At 39.8% G+C, this 16,013-nt stretch overlaps 1 protein-coding gene across 1 annotated transcript; it reads right to left on the bottom strand.

The window, feature by feature from the left end:
• Positions 1-85: 85 nt before the first annotated feature.
• LOC118420148 (hepatic lectin-like) lies at positions 86-12,566 on the bottom strand. The gene is made up of 5 exons (XM_035826857.1): positions 12,278-12,566; positions 9,886-10,022; positions 9,216-9,312; positions 1,731-2,129; positions 86-1,247 (listed from the first exon to the last, which is right to left on the bottom strand). The coding sequence occupies exons 1-5, from the start codon at positions 12,564-12,566 to the stop codon at positions 1,228-1,230; spliced, it is 942 nt and encodes a 313-aa protein (XP_035682750.1). The 3' UTR covers positions 86-1,227.
• Positions 12,567-16,013: the final 3,447 nt, after the last annotated feature.

The following is a 16,013-nucleotide window of genomic DNA, read 5'->3' as shown; positions in this document are numbered from 1 at the left end:
TATCACGTTCAAACATTTTGCAACGGACAACAGTTGTCTAGGCTCTTCAATAGTTCACTTTTTTTCAAAGAGAGGAAAAACAACAATCCAATCCATAGCCTTCGTGACATAGACCCTTTTCAAATTTTGTCTATCCAACCATGCATGTATGGGTAAAGGTGAAGGCCCCTAAGACATAAACAAAACAAGTATTTTATTTTGATATTGTTATAAAAATCAACGGAGGGATGCAATGTCTTGGCCTGTACAATGCAGGGTTTAGAACACTGTTTTCAAACCAGTGGGCTTTACCTTTGACTTGTGCATGCGCTTTTGAATGTATATAGAGCAGAATCGTCAAAGTTGGGGCTGTCCATAGGAAAGCATGTTAAAATACACTGAATAAAGGCTACCTCAAGTACTAACCCATATTTCAATCTTAATTTTTTTTTTCTCTGCAAGAAAGTCACTTGGGTCTAGTCTATAGCTACTGAAAGAAAACAGTGCGTTGTTTGCTCATTCTCCGAGAAAAGCTCGCTCTATAAAAGGAACCTCACCTTTGACCCCAGTTCCCTCCTGATACAACCGGTAGCACCCTATGACGAAAACCTGTTCTTACACCAGCTAAACTGCTGAACTGAACAAATTTTGACCCAAACAGGAAAGCTTAGACCCTACAGCTGTCCCTTCTAACACAAAAAGTCTCCAGATTGGGCAAGATTTTTCAAGAAAAGAAGGATTTTCAAGGATTGTAAATCACATCCAAATTGTATTCCCATTTTGTGCCCTCTACTGCGCAACGCAACTCTGACGTCAGCCCTTAGGGCTTTTTACAACATGCTGCAGCTGGTCTCTGACTGAAGCCCTTGGAGTGTAACTTTTGGCAACGGCTTAGGGGCAGAGGCGTTTTCATCTCTCAAACATATGACATTTAAATTGAACAATACATGTCCATCCATAGAGCGAAACAAAATACTATTGCAAAAGTTCATCAGCCATTACTGAACTGTGTGAGTAAGATTGAATTGTGTTACACGCATTTGTAATAAGAAAAGAAACGAAAACAAAGGAACATTTTTAAAATGTGAATCTCACCAATGACTTGCAAATCTGATCCTTTGATAGATTTAATTGATGCATTGTCAAATTTTGTTTGGGTTCGTCTTAAAGGCATGCAGTAGCGGTCATCATGATCTTGAGTGGTGCTTTCTGTCGAAAAGGTGTTTCTTTCCTGAAGCCACGCCTCATCTATTCCATAGTATTCTTTCCTGAAAACAGTGCAAAAAATTAGGATTATCAAAATGCGGATGAATCTGTTTTCCTGTAAGTGTCGTTGTTATTTAGATCAACATGGCGTATGCACGAAGTGATCAATGCACAACATTATCTTTGTGTAGCCAGATTAAATCGCGCTTCTAGAAGCATTTTCCTTCCACTGATCAGGAAAACAGTAGAAGCTCTATGACCAAGTCAGGGGATTTGGGACATCCTTATCCCGAAGAATGTATGTATACATGCACGTAATAATAAACCATTTCACGCTTTTACCTTTCGTCTACCATACTGCTATAGGCTGCTATAACAGGTAACAGGGAATCCTGTGCTCCAACTGGACGCATTTAGTGATATACTATCCAGAAGTCTGTCTGTTTGAAGGCAAACCATCACTATTCGTTGGAAGGGGTTCCTTGCAGCACCGTGAGACCCCTGTTCGTGTTACACATGACTAGCATGTGCCCGTGTGTACGTACCTGGAGTAACCTGGCAGATGAAGCTTCGTTTAAAAGTACACGTGGAGTCGAACCACGATGTTTGCCCATTGATGTATATGTAACCAACGCAGTCTTCAATGCCAGTTCGGTCCTCCGGCTGCCCCTGACCCCACGAGTTGTACTTCCCAAGCGGAGTGCCGTCCACCCACTCGAAGCTTCCCTCTTGCCGCCGATCGTGCAGCCCAAACCAGAACCGGTCAAATTCATCCTCCGGATCGTGCAAGGAGACGAGGAAGGCGTTGATGTCGGCGTCTTTAGGCTGAGCCAGGGTGCCTCCATCGAACAGGCAGGCTGTTGCCGCCTCGCTGAAGGTCTTGGCTGCCTTGAAGTCCTTGTAGCAGATGCCGCGAAACTCGCGGTAACCTTTAGGACAAAGCACTGAAACAAAAAGAAACAAGAGTCTGAAAACTCAAACCTGCATGAAATATTTTGTTTTGTGATGGTGCGTATGGTGTGTTGTGGGGTTGATATGGTTTGAAGTTTGGCAAAATTATGCCATCATTGTTCTTATATATCTACCTATGGTAAACGGTAAAATCCAAAACTACACCTTTTAAGTGACCTCACCATTTCATTTTTATTTCCTATTGTTACACCTGCACCTGGCACATATATAATGGTTCATTCCATACAGAGGTGACAGGGATGTTCACAGTTACTCTTTAGCTTTCTACCAGTTGTGGATCTGTGCAGCCACCGGCTTCATATCCCTAATGTGTATATAGTGATTCAGCCCGCACACAGTGGTGACAGGGGTGAATAATTGCCCCAGCTGGCTTGCTCTAGTATTACCAGATAAACTAGGACCACTCTACCCCTGTCAAAAGGGGTGTAAATATTTTTTTTACAAACGGAACAACAAAACTGCAGCAAACTTCTAATGCACGCTAAAGCATAATGGCTCAAAATATCAACCCCCATAGCAAATGTGATCGCAATCCATCCAGAGGTTCTAAAGATATCGGTCCGGAAACACAAACTCCAAATCGTGATCCCTACCAAAAGCAATACCTGTTGTTTTTTTTTTCAAGCAAGTAATTAATTGCATTAGAAACAGGCATGGAAGCAGTCAGATAATAGAATAGTTAGAACACCACAATGATGTTATAAACAGTTCTAAACAGTTACTTAACACAATTAGAATGTTATAAAGATTTCCAAAATGTTGGAACAAAAGGCAAGAAACGCCCTATTGGTAATGTGGAATTGACTCTACAATCTGCAAATACCACAAAATTAGCATAAATCTACCGACTCGTTCATTTATAAACGTCGTATTTATTTGATTCCCAGCGGAGGTTATGGAACTGCAGCCGACGCACGGACATTTTTCTGGTTACATGCATATAGTATCAAGTGCAAAAGGAATTGAACTAAATACGGTCTCAAACCTGATGTATTATTTTACCATTCTGCACAGCTTCCAATGGCCGTGAAGAATAACTACATCCAAAGTACTGTGATGCACTTCTTTATCCCATAAAGACTGTAGGTGAGCGGGGGTTGGGGATAAAAACTTGGTACTAAGACCTTAAGTGCGGACAGTATGTTCAATCTAGCCTAATCCTTTTAGGTGGCAGAGCATGTAAGGATAGTCAGAAATCAGCGTCTATTTCAAGAGAAGTCTAGATATCGCGGAAGCAGTATAATGTAGAATGGCCACATCGCACAAATAGATTATCAAGAAGGTAAAAAGTCGCCAAACGCCGCACTTGACGACATGATGACGACATCTGTAGGCTTCGGACATGTCCAAAATTCCTAAGATACTCGGCCACAAGATAGTCAAGGTTAGACTACACACCGACAGAAGGACGCCAGAAGAGGACGCTGTAGACCACTTATCACCAATCGGCTTCTCCATTTTGATGGTAAAGGTATTTATTTTGTCCGTGGGACCGCGTAGCGCAGTGTTGGCATGCCTCGAGACTGAGAGGTCGCGGGTTTAAATCCGGCTGCCGTGTTGCCGATTTTGTGCCCTTGGGAAAGGCACTTTACACGACTTTCCTCACTTTACTCAGGTGAAAATGAGTACCTAGCTTCGGCCGTCCCTCGGATAGGACGTTAAAATGAAGGTCCCGTGTCTGGGGAGAGCCATACCCCGGGCACGTAAAAGAACCTGCCACATGTGCGGTGGTGCGATGTGAGCGGATCAAACCATTCCGGCCAAAATGGGGTTGGGAATTTCCCAGACCTGATTATTTATCACATTTATTTAGCACTGAAAAGTATATAAAATAAATGTCGTGATAACTGAAAAAGATGTGATAAAGGATTTAGGTTTTTATATCATATTAATTCACCAAATAAGTGTTACTACAATCTTCTTCTGGAGAATAAATGTGATAGCAACCCCTTTATCACATTTATTCTCCATAGAGAGAACCAGGATTCTTCTTCTGGAGAATAAATGTGATAGAAACCCCTTTATCACATTTATTCTCCATAGAGAAAACCAGAATTCTTCTTCTGGAGAATAAATGTGATAGCAACCCCTTTATCACATTTATTCTCCATAGAGAGAACCAGGATTCTTCTTCTGGAGAATAAATGTGATAGCAACCCCTTTATCACATTTATTCTCCATAGAGAGAACCAGAATTCTTCTTCTGGAGAATAAATGTCATAGCAACCCCTTTATCACATTTATTCTCCATAGAGAGAACCAGAATTCTTCTTCTGGAGAATAAATGTGATAGCAACCCCTTTATCACATTTATTCTCCATAGAGAAAACCAGAATTCTTCTTCTGGAGAATAAATGTCATAGCAACCCCTTTATCACATTTATTCTCCATAGAGAAAACCAGAATTCTTCTTCTGGAGAATAAATGTGATAGCAACCCCTTTATCACATTAGTTCTCCAAAGAGAGAACCAGAATTCTTCTTCTGGAGAATAAATGTGATAGCAACCCCTTTATCACATTTATTCTCCAAAGAGAGAACCATAATCCTTCTTCTGGAGAATAAATGTGATAGCAACCCCTTTATCACATTTATTCTCCATAGAGAGATCCTGAATCCTTCTTCTGGAGAATAAATGTGATAGCAACCCCCTTATCACATTGATTCTCCAAAGACAGAACCAGGATCCTTCTTTTGGAGAATAAATGTGATAAAGGCCTCTTCGTATCAGTTTGCGGTTAACGTCACTAGCTCGCAGCATGCAATCGTTTCCAGTTTTCGTCGTTGTGCGACGTCTCGATTCGTGATTTGCGCATTCCGTTCCGACTTAGAGTCCATTTAAAAAATCAAAGATAAAGACGGTTAGATCTCACTATTAACATCATTAACAACGTATGAGCTATGTATCACTTTAAGTCAGGCGTATTGCCTTCGTTAACTAGTGGCATAGTTATGAATGTCACTGCAAATCGTACTGTTGAGTAGCGCGTGTGAATTAATACAAGTATACCAATAGAAAGTGCATACCGTACTCGCCGAGGTAACCTTGTCAGGATGTTGCGGAAAGCACGTACGGAGACCAAGGTACGGACACAATGACAGGTGTAGTCTTTGCCAGTTAGTGGCAAACCCTTATCACATTAATTCTTCAAAGAGAGAACCAGGGTTCTTTCTGGAGAATTAATGTGCTAGTCCTGTGTTTCAGGTACAGTACTGCGCAAACCATAACTACATCTCGTCAGGTCTTAAACATCTCTGGAATAACAGTCCCGTGTTTCTGTTGAATTTTTGAACACATCATGGATACAGCTCGTCTTGTTGTACACGTTTCTGGAACAACGACTTGCATATCTTGTCAACTTCTGCGTACCAACATGTATCGGTATTTTTCTCAGATTTTACCACAAAAAATGATAGGAAAATGCCTATTTACTTCAATTATTTGAAACGCTCTGGAAGACGACTGGTGACAAAGTGCCGTCTGTGAAACGGTGAAACTTCTGAATTCACCTTCCCACGTTTCACGTTCGCTTCCTCTCGCTGTGCATCGTCAGCAAATAAAATTTCCTTTCAGTTAGAATCTGAAGTTAACTGTGTTCCGACTCTATCGGGTATGTAAATTACCAAAATCTCCGTGGCCTACCCATTTGGATCCAATTCCATGGATCTGTGGGCCTGATGAGTTCGATGTCTGGATTCCGGGGTCGGTTCAGCTCGGCTAGGTTCGGACATGTTGTAAGAAGTGATTGCTTTCGTCTTTCGGAAGGGACGTAAGACGGGGTCCCAACCTAAAACAACTACCTTGTCCCTACCTGGCCTGACGAACTCTAAGAGTTCTCTATGACAAAGTCAGATGGCTTTCCATGCCGATTTATGTTTTTGTTCCATCCCGCGGAGTTGGGGGAGTACCCTGTGACGTTTTTTCCGGTCTCATGTTCGCAAAATAGGGGCGCTTCGTCTGGACAAACTTCAGCTCTGGAGAAAACTTATACAGTTTCCCCCAAATCAAGGACGTTATATAACCAACAGAAGTGTATGTACGTAACATTCATAAAGTTTCTCCCGAAATCAAGGACAATATATTACACCCAAATGTAACGTGTGTGGTGTTTAATTCCGGAAACGATTGCATGCTGCGAGCTAGTGACGTTAACCCCATACTGATACGAACAGGCCTTTATCACATTTATTCTCCAGAAGGAGAATTCTGGTTCTCTCTTTGGAGAATAAATATGATAAAGGGGTTGCTATCACATTTATTCTCCAGAAGAAGAATTCTGGTTCTCTCTTTGGAGAATAAATGTGATAAGAGGGTTACTATCACATTTATTCTCCAGAAGAAGAATTCTGGTTCTCTCTTTGGAGAATAAATGTGATAAGAGGGTTGCTATCACATTTATTCTCCAGAAGAAGAATTCAGGATCTCTCTATGGAGAATAAATGTGATAAAGGGGTTGCTATCACATTTATTCTCCAGAAGAAGAATTCTGGATCTCCCTTTGGAGAACTAATGTGATAAAGGGGTTGCTATCACATTTATTTTCAGAAGAAGAATTCAGGATCTCTCTATGGAGAATAAATGTGATAAAGGGGTTGCTATCACATTTATTCTCCAGAAGAAGAGTCTTTGTTCTCTCTATGGAGAATAAATGTGATAAAGGGGTTGCTATCACATTTATTCTCCAGAAGAAGAATTCAGGATCTCTCTATGGAGAATAAATGTGATAAAGGGGTTGCTATCACATTTATTCTCCAGAAGAAGAATTCTGGTTCTCTCTATGGAGAATAAATGTGATAAAGGGGTGCTATCACATTTATTCTTCAAAACAAGAATTCTGGTTCTCTCTATGGAGAATAAATGTGATAAGAGGGTTGCTATCACATTTATTCTCCAGAAGAAGAATCTTGGTTCTCTCTATGGAGAATAAATGTGATAAAGGGGTTGCTATCACATTTATTCTCCAGAAGAAGAATCTTGGTTCTCTCTATGGAGAATAAATGTGATAAAGGGGTTGCTATCACATTTATTCTCCAGAAGAAGAATTCTGGTTCTCTCTATGGAGAATAAATGTGATAAGAGGGTTGCTATCACATTTATTCTCCAGAAGAAGAATCTTGGTTCTCTCTATGGAGAATAAATGTGATAAAGGGGTTGCTATCACATTTATTCTCCAGAAGAAGAATCTTGGTTCTCTCTATGGAGAATAAATGTGATAAAGGGGTTGCTATCACATTTATTCTCCAGAAGAAGAATCTTGGTTCTCTCTATGGAGAATAAATGTGATAAAGGGGTTGCTATCACATTTATTCTCCAGAAGAAGAATTCTGGTTCTCTCTATGGAGAATAAATGTGATAAGAGGGTTGCTATCACATTTATTCTCCAGAAGAAGAATCTTGGTTCTCTCTATGGAGAATAAATGTGATAAAGGGGTTGCTATCACATTTATTCTCCAGAAGAAGGTTTCAGGTTCTCTCTATGGAGAATAAATGTGATAAAGGGGCTGCTATAACATTTATTCTCCAGAAGAAGAATCTTGGTTCTCTCTATCGAGAATAAATGTGATAAAGGGGTTGCTATCGCATTTATTCTCCAAAAGAAGAATCCTGGTTCTCTCTATGGAGAATAAATGTGATAAAGGGGTTGCTATCACATTTATTCTCCAGAAGAAGAATCTTGGTTCTCTCTATGGAGAATAAATGTGATAAAGGGGTTGCTATCACATTTATTCTCCAGAAGAAGAATGAAAATCCTTGTTGGCGAAAAAATGAGACAAAGGTTTTACTCATCACTATCACATATTTTGTAATTATCAAGCTTTTCATGAGAAATACTTTTTTGAGCTAAAAGAATGAGATAAATAGCTAACTCTAATTTCCCGAGCAGCCTCGTAACCCCTACTTCGCATATTGAGTCAGTGAAGTCAAGCTTGCCTAAGCTTGATGTTTCTGACTTAGGGAGAAGAGATGCTGCTACAGTTATCGCTATGGGCCGCCCTTCATCTTCATGATGGTAACATCAGGCCCTGATTTAAAAAAAAAAAAATTGCCATTTTTGATGCCGTAGGGGCAGTGGGTTTTTATCTACTGTGTTTAGGGTACGGTTTTGGAAGGCGGAGGACAACCCTCTTCTTCCGTTACCTGCCCAACCAAATTCTTGCACCAATTTGTACACCTTGGGGGAGGATATATAAAGACGTGTAACGTGCCTTCCCAAAGGGCACTAAACAGGTTGCGTGACTGGATTTGAGTCGATCAAGTTTTGGGGCCAAACACCCGTACCCTGCAGTTATGAAACACAACCCCGCCATTTTGATGACGCAGCCCGTATACTTGTGGACCAGTTGTAGACAGAACAAATGTCTCACCTGTAGTCGACATGCTCCAAGCCGATGTTCGATGATATTCAGGCCGTCCGGTTGACATCACTGTTGAACCAGGTGGTCCAGTTGGCCTGGCCATCCCTGGTGGCCCATTCTCTCCCTGGTTACCCGGCTCCATCGATCCATTCTGCCCTGCCCATAGAAGTCCAGGCGACCCAGAGACTCGGTCAGTGGCTTCCTTCTCCCTCAGAGTATTTGGTGTCCCCACAGGCATTGTAACTCCGGGGCCTGCTAACAAGAGGTTTCAAATATCTTAAGGACTCGGGGGCAAAAAATAGACAACCGGAAGAGGCTGGAAATGTCTGTCGTATTGAAGCATCTTAGCAACGAATTATTATGTATAAATCTAGATTCTGCATAGGCTATCAAAGAAACACTTATTAAGGTTACTGATTTTATATGACATGTATATTTCAGTCAATCATGGATATGGCAATGTTAACCATCAGTTTTAGAGTGGAAGTGTAATTTTTCCCAACATTTTTACTGGACAGAGGCTGTCGGACAACAGAAGAGCCATTCGAAGACGTCGGTGATTTTATTAAAGACAATGGTATGGTGGATATCGGTCCCATGCGTTTTTAAAAACTAATGTATCATAACGCAAATTATCCAATTTCAGAGACAACATAATAGATGAATATTGAAGAGTGGCAAAAAATAGCTTGAAAGACATACCTAGCGTCTTTTCCATCTTCTCATAACTGACGATGGGGTTCACCTTGATGTCCATATTGCTCAACGCGGCAACAGCAACAGAGAGTTGTGAAATTTCCTGAGAAAAACAATAATTTCATTATGAGAAACGAAAATGTGCCGTATAGTCACAACTTTCTGCAAAACTGACAAAGTGGCTCTTAGACATCTAGGTAATAAGATATGCAAAAAATCAGTTACTGAAGCAACTGGATTATGATTTTGGTCAGACGTTTCAGACAGCATCCACCATCTTTCGTCGGTGACACTGAAGAGATCTGGCAGAAACAGGTTTTATAGCCTTTCGAAGGTATGTATATTTGTACAGTGTCACTGACGAAGGCATGTATATGCATGTGTACAGTGTCACTGACGCAAGGTAGTGGATTCTACATGAAACTTCTGACCGTTTCCAAAATCATATCTAATTGTTCGAGCAATTACTATTTGGTGCATCCTATGATCTTATATGCAAAGATTTTTGGGACTCTTCGTTCTATATTTTCACAAAACAAAATTGTACGTTTTCTCTAACGGGGGCAAATAATGTTATATCTATCAGAATATCAACAGCAAGCCTCACTTTTACATTAGTCTCAACATGAGAACTTATTTGCCAAATATGAAATGCACTAAAACACTTAGTATTTACCATTTTGATGATAAGAATCACCGTAGTGAGTGCCATAATGGTCAGGATCACAACCACAGCAACCATGCAGCTGCGATGGGCGCGGATGAAGTTTTTAAGACTACGACCTTCGTTCGCTCCATCATCATCCGTTCGATCTGTTGAAAACATGTCATTATTTATTTTATTTATTTCTGTGATCTTTATCCAGGGTCGTCCAGCTCAGTGTTATTGCACTGCTTCGTTTGATTACATTCGATTTTGAGGTGACAGGACGTTTCGCCCGATGAATGTTTTTCCCGGAGACATTTCGCCCGATGGATCTTTGGCCCGAAATGGATCTTTCGTCCGGAGACGAGTCGTCCGATATCATTTAAACACACACAAACGACGACCAGTATTCGCCGGATGCAAATACAAATGTACTAGTATTGTAGAAATGTATCCGGATTTGATAGTCTCAATGTGTTCAATTGGCGAATCCTGCAAGGCCCACGGCACTTTATATCGGGCGAACCGTCCTTTTACCGGGCGAACCGTCTCCTTAAGTTATCGGGCGAATCGACTCAGGGCGAAAGATCCATCGGGAGAAACGTCCGTAAACCCATTTTGAAACCACACCAAGATAAGTAAGGGCAGTGTTGAGTTGCAACATTGTTCGTATGCCCGTGTACGCTGTCACACATTCAGGACCATTCGACGACTTTGCTACCGGTCTCTACCAAACTAAGGCCGGGGATGGCTGTGGAGCAGTCGCCCTAGATTTAGCCACGTGTATGCTTATTCAAATCTAACCATGTCACATTCATTTCACAAACATTACATGATAGCATTTGAGTGCCGCGCCAACTTTTATGTCGCACAACACCAAAACGGTTTACGTGAGAGCCACCAAATCTTATGAGTTTTCCTCAAATTTAGTTTGGAGCAATTTCATGAAGTTTGAAAACTTTCCACTTTAACCTACATTTTTGGCGAAAATCGCTAATTTGGGTGCTAACAATATATTTTCACAATTAATTGCTATCTTAATGCTATTTTCTTTCTTGAATAAACTATTTCATTCACATATGTTAAATCGACTATCTTTTATAGTTGTACATGCATTAATAATGCTAATCGGCCGAAATTCAAGATGGCACATCACATGACCAGATCCAGAATAACCAGCTTATTATCCCTTAAAATGTTTAACTATCTGTCATTTTTCATTAAAAAAAGCGTTTAAAGGAATGTTTTAAATCTATTTTCATTGTCTTTTGTGGTTATTTGTTGCAAAAATGTATTTTTGAAAATTTAAGGCGATGTATATAAGAAGGCGGAATCCAACAGGTATCTTAGATATGCATGACGTCATTTTATGACATCTTGTTGACGTCATTGATGTTGTTATTGGCAACGCAAGTCGTAATAAACATTATGATTCTGTTATCGGCAATTTTTGTTACATTTCTGTTGCATACCTTTAAATTTTCTGGGAATACCCCTTTTCATGGTTCTAGCCAATACAGACAAATTGATGACGTCATAATTACGTCACATTACGCCATGATAGCGTGAAATTTTCCCGTCCAGGATTGACCAAAAAAGCCAGGTCTGAATAGGGTTAATATTAACCGCCTCACAGCTTATTCCTTACAGTCATCAACTCCCCGCGATCCCCCTAACCTTTCTTTTTAAACACAGCCAATGCGTATCCAAGTCTTAGACCAACTGCAAACCGCGGACGACTTCTTGCTCACAACTGACTCCCAACCATGGCTTGTGGCTAGGGGTGGGTACCAGTACAGTGTACCGGTACAAACATGTTTGTCTTATTGGACCGGTCCGGAAAATACGGACCTGAAAAAAATCGGTGACTGGATGTTGGACCTATAAAAGTATTTTACTTTTAGGATTTCAAACCGCCAGTGGGCGTCTAATATTCTACAACTGTTACAACAGATTTCCTTGCAGCGAAATGGACCATTTTTTTTAGTATCACCACTTCGCAAGTTATCACGTACTGAATCAGGTCCAGGTTCAGATCCGGACCTGGACCTGATTCTCTGGACCTGAACCGGACCTGGACCTGAATTTTCTGTACCCACTCCTACTTGTGGCAGCTTCGGAATGGTGGAGCGTCATGGTGGGTTACATGTGACAGCTGCCCCAAAACAGTTGGTGCGATAGGAAATGCGGCTAGGGAAATATGTTGGGCAGATGCAAACGTGGACAATAAGTGGCCTTATTATGAAACATTTGTAAGTGTGTTTTAGTGTACATAATGTACAGAGGCACTTATATATAAAGCAAGGCTACCACTCGAACATAGACTACAATACAGCGTATATGTAAACTACTATTCAAAACATTTAGACGGATCGGCTGGTGTTAAGAGAAAGACATTACCAAAGAATTAAACTACAAGTACCTGCAGTCGTCTCCGTTGTGTGTCGAGGTAAGTCGACCTGGGGTCCGATTCCTTCACCAGTTTGCTCAATTTCAGCCCTCTCCACGGGATTTTCGAGTGGAGCCCCCTGAAGTTCGTTGTCTCCCGTGTTTGAAGACGCCTCTAGCCCTTCCCTCCGATTTTGGAATTCGTTGTCACCATCCCTCCCGCTTGGTGAAGTGTTCTGAGGCGACGGCGGCTCACAGACATGGCCACCGGCGCCGGACCCGGCAGCAAGCGGGCCAGGGGCGGGTTTTTCTCGTTCTGTCATTTCTATCGTAATGCCAGAAAACTAGTGAGTTCTCAACTAAATGGCAGATGATGACATGTATGAATATGAATCGGACACGTGATGTCATAATTGGTCTGACCATTGTGTCGCATTGCGCATGGTATTTTGTTTTACTGCACGGGGCAGACCAATTTTGTGAGAAAATAGGTTAAATTAACCTTCGGAGTGGACGCTTCTAATAAAGTTATGAAATAAAATTGGAATTTGGAACTTCATATCTGTTTTGTCTATAGGTTTGCCATTTGCAGTCTTCACCAAGATTCTGTAAAAATGGTTAAAAAATGAGAATAGAAATCTTTGGATTTGGCAAAATTTACTTATTTTCATTTCAGTCTAGAAAGAATGCCTGCGATGACTAAAAACTTGACACAAGAAATTATTGGGATCGATCGATATTTAGTTGTTTTTAGTCTAGTAAGTTTCATTATCACAGACCTCAGTAATTGATCAAAGGTAACTTCGGTTTACCTTAACTAACATGGCTATGTTATCTGCACTTTATGTTCGTCTGTATTTTTGTGTGCAAACAGTTTAATTCGAGTAGCCAACAATGGATCTTTGACAATGTATATGATTATTACGGCTTTCAATGTTTTTTTAAATTATGAAATTTTATTCAATAAAATGCAACATCGCATTACAGATCACAACATCACATTACAGATCACAAGCATGCCAGGACAATTCTGTGCTGTTTCTTAGCAACGCTAAGGTACAATAAGCAGTCAGCTTTAAAAAATCTGTATATATCACCAGTCTGTTTTCCCTTACTTTGGTTTCTGCACCAGTTCTTGAATATCACATATTTTGCTATATTAATAAATAAATTAATCGTGCCATAGGTATCGGATACCTTGAATGGATAATCTGTTTTATGACCTAGTATGATGGTTTTGAGATCTATTTTCACATTACATTTTAAACAATTGTATATTAACTTAAAAAATGTATACCAGAAAAATGTCAAGCCCTTACACTTAAGAAACAGGTGTTGATAGTCTTCAATACAATAACATTTAACACAAGCATTTGGCATCTTTTTCCATGTATTCAAAAACTTTCCACAGGGCAAAATCACATGCATAATTTTATAATTGATATGTGCTAGCCGTTTCCCTATTGCATGATTTGTTTGGTTATACCATACATTTTTCCAAACTGCTTTACACTCAAATAATGTTTCCCATCTCCTTTGTACATAAGGTGGTATAAACTTCTGTTGAATAAAGTTTTCGTACAAATCAGATGTTTTAACATGGCCTAAAATTATGGTCTTCTTTACATAGGGGATATACAGAGCAGGTAATGATTCTGCCCTCTTACTTAAAATACTGTATTCACTCATTTTCCAGGATTTCGGAATAGCCTGTTTAAGGGCAAACAACTCACAAACCCAATTTTGTCTTTCCTTCAGTCTATTGAGACAGGACTCATCTGTCATGCATAGTATATCTTTCAAGTATATGTATTTCATTTTATACATGTTTATTATATTCTCTGTATGTTTCATGTTGCAATTAGCCCTCGGGCAAGAACTTGCAAATAAACTTCTCTATAAAACCAGCTTTTATCCAATTTGGGAAGAATATGGTTTTACCCTTATGCAAAATATGTTTGTTCCTCCAAATAACTTGGTTTTGAATTTCTTGTGATGTACTTGGCTTCGGGGAGTCTTTATTCGCCCTCTGCCATGCAAAAATGATTTGTTTGTAGAAAGAGGGTAGCTTGCCAAGGTATTTTTCATCAGTATAATTCATTTTGAAAACTAGGTCTATACTTCCCATGATTGGTAAAAGGTAGTGAGATGGAACACATCTCCATGAACCTTCTCCATTACATATTCTTTTGACCCAAGAGGACAGTAGGGCATCATTTACACTATAGATGTCAAACGTTTTTACTCCACCCTGAGTGTAATTACCAATTAACGTTTTACGCTTGATTCTGTCTCTTACCACTCCACACAAAATTTAAAAAGGCAGCATTTAGCTCCTTTAATACTATAGTTGGTGTTGGTAGCCTTTACAATGGTTATTTTCCCAAAGAAAGTAAGATTCCTTTGGCGCCATGTATTGAGAATTGTTTTAACTTGTTTTACCTTGTCATCCCAGTTTAATTTCATTAATTGTTCCTTGCTATGACCAAAATGTACACCAAGTGACGTAATTGCAGAAGGCCATTGAATACCTGCTATTTCATCTTTTCTGTGTTTCCATATACCTAGCCACAGTCCTTTTGTTTTAGCTTTGTTTAAGTTTGGTCCAGCCACATTAGAGAATGACCTAAGGCACTCAAGTGTTTCATACAGTGAGTCTTTAGTGGACAAGAAAACAGTGGTATCATCTGCCACCTGGCACATCTTAATTTCTGCTTCGTCTACTGTAACACCTCTGATATTTTGGTTATTTTGTATGCTACAGAATAGGACCTCTGCTACAAAAAGAAACAGTAGCGCACTTAATGGGCATCCTTGTCTTATACCCCGCTGCAGTTGTATACAAGCGGATTTCCAGCCATTGTTGATGACTGAGGCCAGACAGTCAGAATACATGATCGTTACCTAGTTTACAAAATTTGGGCCAAAGTTAAATTTCTCTAATACCTTAAACATAAAATTGTGCTCCAAAGTCAAAAGCCTTCTCAAAATCTATGAATAGTACAATACCTGTCTTATTTTTGGAGTCACAGAAGTCAATTATATCTTGAATTAATCTGACATTTTGTCCTATGAAACGTCATTTTATGTAAGCACACTGGTCCTTATTTATTAGATGTTCCAGGAGAGGTTTAATTCTATTTGCCATGACAATCGGTATTTAAGAGGCTTATAGGTCTCCAATTGCTAAGTGATTCCATGTCTCCATTTTTGTGTATCAATCTTAGTAGGGCCTTTCTGAAGGAGGATGGTAGCTTTCCTTCACTGAGTGCATTGCAAATAACAGAGTGCACTAAAACTCCAATTGAAGGCCAGAACAATTTGTAAAACTCAGATGGAAGTCCATCAGGGCCAGGTGTTTTACCTTGTTTCATGCTTGTTACAGCTTCTTCACATTCTTGCAATATGATTGTTTTGTCACACTCCTGCTTTTCTTGTTCAGATAGTATGTTTGGAATATTCATAGATCCTAGGAAGTCTTCAATTTTTAACAAACTCCTTTGTCATTTGCTCGTTTGAGCTCGTATCAGCATTGGTATTCCCAGGGGTTGTCATTCAAATCATCACATTGGACAGCTTATCTTAAATACTTAAATAAATGCATTGAGCCTAATATACTTGCCTTCAATGCCTTCAATGAAATACAAATGATCTAGATTTACAATAAACAACAAATGTGTGCTACTATTCACCACTGCAAGGAATGCTGCATAATCATTCATTTATGTTGATAAAGACATGAACAGTCACAACTTCAAATATTCTATGCA

Source organism: Branchiostoma floridae, chromosome 7 (assembly GCF_000003815.2).
Source record: "Branchiostoma floridae strain S238N-H82 chromosome 7, Bfl_VNyyK, whole genome shotgun sequence".
NCBI classification, from domain to species: domain Eukaryota; kingdom Metazoa; phylum Chordata; class Leptocardii; order Amphioxiformes; family Branchiostomatidae; genus Branchiostoma; species Branchiostoma floridae.
This window is presented reverse-complemented; position numbering and strand designations above follow the sequence as displayed.